Consider the following 8,643-nt stretch of genomic DNA (forward strand, 5'->3'; position numbering starts at 1 on the left):
GATTCATTTGGTTCATTTGAATTTACAGGATTTATCTGTAAATCTTCGTGATGGCTTACAGTACTAATACATGACATGCATGCATTTATTTCTCTTTCGTCTAGACTACTGTTGTCATTATTTGTTTGAGTTAATGGATTTGACTTGCAGGTGGTGAGACTAGTGGGTAACACATCGGGTAATTCATCAATAGGCTGCTGACTATTAGCCCAAATCAAATAAAGCGATGTATCTTCACTGGGCAAAAGATTTTCGAGTTCATTGCGGCTTTTGTGATAAAGGTCTTTGAAAAGCTTCAATTTTTCACTGGTGAAAGTTGTTACTATCTTGTCCTCTAATTTTTTCAAAAATTCGCTTTCATGCAATGAGTCATTGTTTTTTTTAGTTCCTGCTTTGATTTTACTTGACACATTCACGTATTCAGGACCAAATGGGTACAGTCCACTAGCTTGAAAACCATTTTTAATTGTAGCAACAGTGATTTTTTCCAAGGCCGTCTTAAAAACTGGTGCAAAATCGTGTTTTTCGAGTACTTGTCCTAAATTTAGCATTTTCCAGGTCCGGACCTCTTCTCGCCATGATAATTTCAAAGGCCGAAAAACAGCCACGTCCATGGGCAGCAAAATAAGAGTGGAATTCGGATTAAGTGCTACTACTTCAATTCCATTCTGAGAGCAGAAATTGGCTAAGTGTAAAGTCAAATGTGAGGAATGTCCATCCAAAAAGAATAAAACTGGCTTTTCAATGTTTTCCTTAATTAGCCATGGATTAAAAACATTCGTTACATATTCATAGAATGTTCCAGAGCACATCCATCCACTTTCTGAGCGACCAATACCCCAGTCTTTTGGGTAAGTGGCTGATATTGCTGACGGTATTCTGGTATAGTTGTAAACAACCATAGTCGGGGCTAGACTTCCTGCAGCATTTCCGGTAATTAGAACAGTCAATTTTTTTTTTTCGTCACCTGAGGATGAATATACACATTTTTGCCCCTTCTTAGCAAGCACATGTCCAGGTTTTGGATTTAGAAAAAACGCACTCTCATCTGTGTTAAATATTCTTTCAGGATGTTCCAGAACTTGTGACAGACCTCTTTTTTTCAGATCACTTTCCACTTCGGAAAACCACATCTCAATTTCGTCCTCAGTGACGTTGTCTCTAGCCTTGCACACATTCCGAGCAGTACGTTCAGCAATCTCAGGGTGACGTTTCAGAAAAGCAGAATACCATTTTTTACCAGGTCTATTTTTGGTGAAAGGTGTGTTTTGTTTTTTTTCGATGATCATTCTTTGTACACTATCCAATATGGTATCTTTTGTAACTGGTATATGTTTATCCGCCATATCTTTAATCCATACTTCTAATATATCCTCTTCTATTTTAGATAAAACTGTACCGGGTCCCATTGAACATTCTTTGGGACTTTTACCGGTGATTTTATTGTGTAAAGTTGCTCTAGGCACGTTAAATCGTTGGGCTGCATCATTTACACTTGATCCTCTTCTAACAGCATCCATCGCCCAACCCATCTGCTCAGGCGAATATTTTTTTTTTGGCGCAATCTCTAAAATAAATAAATAAATCAATGTAATTTTTGTACATGCTTTGTCAAAATTTTTTTGTAAGTAACAAAAAGTGGCAAATTTAATCTGTAATAGACGAGCGTACCGGACCGCGACCTTGGTCCCATCGAGGCCTGTCCCATCGTATGGAAGTTGGTCCGCCGTACACCCGTTAAGGACGCAGCTATAAGTGAGAGCGAGAAAGAGGAATTATGAACGGACAAAGGTCGCGATCCGGTACAACCGTTTAGACATGTTTGTTTACTACATTTTACTTAATGTATTGTTCAAACATGAAATTACGGCATGGCAAGTATCATTCTATAGATTGTCTCAAATGTACCCACAATTCTCAATTGTCTCAATTGTCACAGGAGGTATGCAGTTTTACGGCTCCAATAATGGGATTGGGCAAATTATCACTATTAATTAAGTACACAGTGTGTTGTATACATAATCTCACAGTAAATGCAATTAACAAAACACATTGTAGTTTACAAGAAGTAATAATTAATTAAGATTTAAAATATGTACTCACCTCTCTTACCGAAGTTGGTAAGAATTCTGACTGATTTTTTTTTCAGTGACCTGATAACTTTTGACTTGGCGCCAATTCCTTAAAAAAAAAACCGAACTAAACGAAACGTCAAACTTAAGGCCAGCGCAAACCGGCGGAGCGCAGCGCAGATCACCTAGGAGGATTTGCGCCGCGCAGCGCACACCGGCGAGGTAAAATCCCTCGCGATACCGCGAGCGCCCGCCAGTCCGAGCGCTGGCGGCCGCCGCACCAGGGAGCACTTCGCGCAGGCCGGGGGATGCCGCGGTATGCCGCCGCGTGTACTCTATCACAAGGGATTAGTGACTAGTGTGCACGAGTTCTCCCCCGTCGTCCCGGCGCTACTCCGGCGTACTCGGGAGGCCTCGGCGCATGCCGGGGGATGCCGCGGCATGCCGGCGCCTACCGCCGCGGTATCCTCTAGCCGCTTGAGTCTAGCGTGCTCCTCGATGCCGCAGAGTAACAATCCTCCGAGATGCTCAGAGGTCGGTCTCAAAGCATTTGAATTTATACCTGAAGGTAATTGAAATAGGGAAGAAAATACATTGATAATTTTAAAGTGATCTGCGCTGCGCTCCGCCGGTTTGCGCAGGCCTTTAAGCAGCTCTATGACTCTTGTTTATGGTAAAATATTGCCATCATTTATTAACAACTTTTAAATACTTATTTTACAGGATTTGTTGTTTTATGTCCCATTACCGGCTCCACGTCCATTATATAATATATAAATACTTAAATACATAGAAAACAACCATGACTCGGGAACAAGTATGTGTTGTCACACAAATAAATGCCCTTACTGGGATTCAAACACAGGACCATCGGCTTCACAGGCAGGGTCACTACCCACTAGGCCAGACCGGTCGTCAAATTATTAAGATATTTTTGATAAGCGCAATAAAACATATGAAAATTTATTAATGCTGGTACAGACTTTATCAACATGCATGCTCCATACGCAACCGTCGTCTAGACTCTAGAACAATACCACAGAAGAAAATAATAGTACTACCATACAGAAAGGAGACTTCCTACAAGCCCGAAGTTTGACAGCGGTTCAGGGTCGAATCATGCTATCGCTTTCTAATATATGGCACTATCCCTTTCGGTTATTTAGGGTTGTCAAAATTCAAGTGATTATCTTATCTGTGGTCGTGCACGCAAAGGGAAGTCAAGTGGTGCTAACTCTAATAATTGCTCAGAGCAATGCCGAGCCGAACGGAGCCGAGTTCAACCGAAGTCAGGAGTGTCTCCCCACTGACAATACCTAGAAACTAGTGATGTACCGACTATTGATTTGGCCGACTAGCCGACTAATCGGCGCTCGAATGGCCGATTAGTCGGCCGACTAGTCGGCTAGTCGGCCAGATCATTAGTTTCGTATAAGTTCTGGTGAAAAACAATAGTTTTGCTCCTTTGATTGCGCTATTCATCATATTAGCTTGGCTAAAAGGTGTTCTCTACGGGTTCAAAGACCTATCACATGAATCCTCGTTCAATTTTTGTCTTTCTTTTTTATTTTGCGATCCTTAGCAGACCGTCAGTACAGCTTGAAGGAGGTATTTCCAAGGCTCTATTTCCCGTACGTAGTTAAGAACCTATCCCCTGTGGTTAGCGTAATTACGAGCAACGTGCCCTGTCTAAATTTTGCAATAACATTAATAGTTCCCCATGGCTCCACCCTTAAAAAAAATGAATAATAATAAAATTATTTTACTATCGAACTTGCCCATGAAATTAAACGAGAATCAGCTGAGATCGACCTGTAGAGGAAAACACCAGCCCACCAACATATGATAATGATCCAACGGTCAATTTTATGAACAAAAGTTTTCGTATGCACCCTGAATAGGTATTTTAGTAAAATAGACATAAAACATTTTGGTAAATATTTACTGTTGATTTATTTTTTTTTCTGTTTTTCTTTCACTAATAAAGTGCCGACTAATCGGCCATTTTTGCCGACTAGTCGCCGACTAATCGCCGACTAAAAATGTGGCCGGATAGTCGGCTTTCCCGACTAGTCGGCGACTAGTCGGTACATCCCTAGAAACTTGGTGCTATCACAGAATAAATAATAGTACTACCATACAGAAAGGAAACTTCCTACAAAACCGAAGTTTGACAGCGGTTCAGGGTCGAATCATGCTATCCCATTCTAATATATGGCAATATCCCTTTCGGCTATTTAGGGTTGTCAAAATTCAAGTGATTATCGTATCTGTGGTCGTACACGCAAAAGGAAGTCAAGTGGTGCCAACCCTAATAATTGCTCGGAGCAATGCTGAGCCGAGCGGAGCCGAGTTTGGCCGAAGTCAGGAGTTTCGCACCCCTGGTGCTATCACATTCTGTTAAAGTTTGGTCATTATACTCATTATAAGTCAAACTAAGTCCTTCTTTTTTACCCCTTTGATTAATAAATTGGATATATTTGGTTTTTTCACATTGACTTGTAAGCTGTTATCATTTCATTATCAGCGATAGTTTAATTAATGACCTGCGGGCTCAGCACGGTTCCATTTTTATCGACTATCACTATGCGCGTCCCTTTCGCACTTACATACTTGTTAGAACGTGACAGGCATGGTGACAAGGGATAAAAACGCGACCGTGCTAAGCCGCCTGGTTGTAATTGTGTTGAGGTATCAGATATGACAACAGATATGTCGTCTGCAAATAGTGTACACTCGTGTGGGGCTGTTCATAAATTACGTCATCTATTTTTGACTCCCCCTCCCCCTCCTAAAACCATCCAAATTTCCTCCTACGCCATGCTACCATCATCCGATGTCCAGACCCCCCCTTTGAAATGACGTAATTTATGAATAGCCTCTGTTCCGTAATCGTGGGCAGATCATTAATATATAACAGGAATAACAAGGATCCTAAGATGGTTCCTTGGGGTACGGTCACCCAAGAAAGTGGTCTACCACTTTTCGACTCTATCAATCAGATGATAGAGTGGAAAAGTGGTAGACCACTTTCTTGGCTGACTGTACTCCTACTTTGTTGTTTTTTGTATCTGACCTGTGTTGTATTTCAATATTATCCATGTCTAGACTGTCTAGATCTGTGTCATTTCTGTTTGACGTCGATTGCTTAAGTAACTCTCTAGCCATGAGAGACCAAACCTCACGTAGAGGTAATCACGCGGGTAATCACGGTCGATATAAGTCTAGTAAATTGATTTTGTTATAAACTGATATGATGGTAAACTGACCTTGTACTGGAAGCACTTTAGGACGGTGCCACTCCTCGGGGCCCAGCACGAGCTCGTCCTTGACCTCATGGTCTGTATAGAGTTCGACCTGCGCAGCCGCCGCGCTCACTCCGCTAGAGCCCGCATCGTCATCACACTCCCGCTCCTTCACATACTCGCCGGGCTCCGTTTTAACACACACTTCTCCAGCCTCTCCGTGCTCTGTTTTCACACACACTTCTCTAGGTTCTGTGTTAACGCAAACTTCTCCAGGCTCTGTTATCACACACACCTCTCCGGGCTCTGTTATCACACACACCTCTCCGGGCTCTGTTGTCACACACGCTTCTCTAGGCTCTGTCTTCACAAACAGTTCTATAGGCTCTGCTTTCACACACATCTCGTCTGGCTCTGTCTTCACATACACCTTTTCTGGCTCCATAATGCATGCTGTCTGGGTTGGCGTGTTGTGCTCCATAATGCCTGCTTGTAGTACCTGCAATGATTGTAACACATGATAACTTGGGTGGATAATTAGTTAATTGGTTACTGCTTATCTACATATCTTCAGTAAAAGCCTATAGTTTATAGCAGATGTGTAAAAAGTAAGTAGGATTGGCAAAAACAATATTTTATTTCTAGCTGCACTATTTTGGATACAGTAATGTATTGGGATTTGGAGGAGGCCTCGTTGAATAGAACATTTGTCATAATATAATGTAATGCAATCAGCACGATTTAACCTCTAGAGTCCTACTACACAAGAATAATTGGCATTTTAATTTCAATATTTAGCCAAATAATTCAGAGCTTTGCTCGGAAAACATATAAAAACTTTAAAATGCGAGTTTTCCCAGAGATAAGACCAAGCTAGACCGTTTTTTTCGTTCATTTGAGGCGGTGCGCGCAAGGCACGTCTACACTGGCCGTTTTGTGCGCGAGAAAATTGCCTCGCGCGTATGCTCGCTCTGTATAAACCCAGCTAATTGCTTAATGAAAGAAAACAATAAACTGTTTTATTTGAAAACAGACTGAAAATGATTTAGATAGAAGGTAATCTATTGTACTGTATTGTATCAAATTTATGACCTGTTAGTATGCATGAAGGTATGTTAGTTTATAGTTTGTGTGGGTCAAATATTACAAGCTAAAGTTAAACTAATTCTCAATTTCCTATTGAGCTGAAATTTTACATACATATGTAAATCGGATGACAATGCAATATTATGATGACATGGAGCTGATCTGATGATGGAGACAGGAGGTGGCCATAGGAACTCACTGATAAAACAACAAGTAACGGTGTCCTGACATTACGTGGAACGGAAAACTGTTGTTGGGATGCTAAAAAAAAAGTGACCGGCGACGATAGATTTAATAAGCCCTTATGCTAAAAATGTGTACAATATGTATGAAATACGCACCTGATAACTGTATCTACATTTATCTTCAAACAACCAGATATTTATTAGTCAAACAACTCGAGGGAAGGCACTGCATGTCGGTACTGAAGACAACTGGAGCGGACTCGCAACAACTGTATCTGTATCGCCCGCGTCGGACTTCGGAGGGTATGATAATTGATTTATTGAATGAAATTCAAAATATAAGTTTAGTTTCAACACCTTAAAACACAACCTCAAATGCATAAAACGGAAAGAAAAAGAATTTGACAATTTTAGAACAGATAGATACAAAACGCTAGGCAAAAAAGAGTAGAAATTAAAAAGTGGCAACACTGTAGTGTCGTCCCTTTCACACCAATTAATATAAGAAAAAGGGACGCCACTACAGTGTTGCCTCTTTTTTAATTTCTATTATTTTTTGCCAAGCATAAAAGATTGCCGCACAGGCTAACGAAACTAGAACATTTTTTTTTTATGTCGTTTGTATTTCAAACCATTGCCAACCAAACAAAACGTCATTGCTTAACCATGAAACTAGTACGAGGGATGAGCGGTGGGGGTAAATGACCGAACGGGATAGTCTTATGTATCTTTCAGTAGGAGTAGCAGAGAAAGCACTATTATTGTTTGTACCATAGATATAATATACTTAAAGATTACGTCTAAGCGAGCTGTCACTAGGACCACTTTTGTTTAGTGTACGATTTATAACACTTTAAACTCTCGCGTTTTGTACACATATTTAATTACACAAACGGGTCTACCGCGATATAATTTCATTGTTTTTACCTTTAATTCCGACGTTTCAGCTGAGTTGCACCAGCTGTGGTCACGGAAAGACTGACGTCCCAACAAATGTCAACGTAGATATTAATAAAACAACACTAAACTACCCGAAATTAGTATATCTCAATTAGGCCAAGAAAGGTACGCTCGGCTAGTATGGCGGAATGGAAATAATTAGTAATAGCTGAAATTTTCGGTGTATGGGACAGATAATAAATCTAGTGATTACGTCGACACATAATCCAAATAAATATATTACATTTAGGTATTTAAAAAAAAATGTAAAAATATAAAAAATCACAGAAAGTTTGTAAAAAATATTAATAACATTTTTTAAATTTATACTCATAGAGAAATATTTGCTTTATGACATTAAGCATGAATCACACAAAAAATAATTCTGTATCCTACATTTAAAGTAAGTAACCTACGGTTATTATTAAATTCAGTATATTTCCGTCCTCAAAAATGGTAATAGGCTATTTTTTCTCTCATTATTTCCAAATTACAATAAGTACAAGCGTTGCAATTTAATCGTACACTAAATAATACCGTATGGGAGGTTTTATGGGGTTGTGCATTAATTGCCTGGTTAAAAATGGTAATAGATCAATATCATATGGGATTTTTATTATGAGTTCTCCTTCATCGAATACTGTAAAAATCGGCTTGAAATATGATTCGTAACACAAAAAACCATCAAAAAGGTTATCGTTGCTTTAAAGTTGCCGCGCACGAGCCAGCGAGCTAACGCGATTGGTCGTTGCATGGAGCGGGGCGACGGAACGATGAAACTTCCATCGCCCCGAGCGCGAATATTTAAAAAAGTATTTAGTATATTTACTATTTACTCGGTCAAAACATATGTACCAGTGAACGTAAAAAATATGGGAGACTAGATTCGAACTAATTATCAGCTTTAATCTGGGCAAGAGTGCTGTAAATAAGAAAGTAAATTTTACGTAATTGCAGGCTTTCCGTCTTTGCGTGCGCGTTAAATTTAATACAATAATAGGCCAATTATATAGGGCTATTATACTGACACACACCCAATTTGATAGCAGAAAAAGACGCGAAATTAAAATTTTCTTAGGGAAATCAAATCTTCGCGCCTATAAGTTTAAACTTTAG

At 39.8% G+C, this 8,643-nt stretch overlaps 1 protein-coding gene across 1 annotated transcript; it reads right to left on the reverse strand.

The window, feature by feature from the left end:
* Positions 1-910: 910 nt before the first annotated feature.
* Positions 911-6,941, reverse strand: LOC134800618 (uncharacterized). Its single transcript, XM_063773103.1, has 4 exons — positions 6,745-6,941; positions 5,342-5,816; positions 2,477-2,634; positions 911-919 (listed from the first exon to the last, which is right to left on the reverse strand). The coding sequence occupies exons 2-4, from the start codon at positions 5,796-5,798 to the stop codon at positions 911-913; spliced, it is 624 nt and encodes a 207-aa protein (XP_063629173.1). The 5' UTR covers positions 5,799-5,816; positions 6,745-6,941.
* Positions 6,942-8,643: the final 1,702 nt, after the last annotated feature.

The sequence above is a fragment of the Cydia splendana genome, chromosome 20, assembly GCF_910591565.1.
Source record: "Cydia splendana chromosome 20, ilCydSple1.2, whole genome shotgun sequence".
Taxonomy (NCBI): domain Eukaryota; kingdom Metazoa; phylum Arthropoda; class Insecta; order Lepidoptera; family Tortricidae; genus Cydia; species Cydia splendana.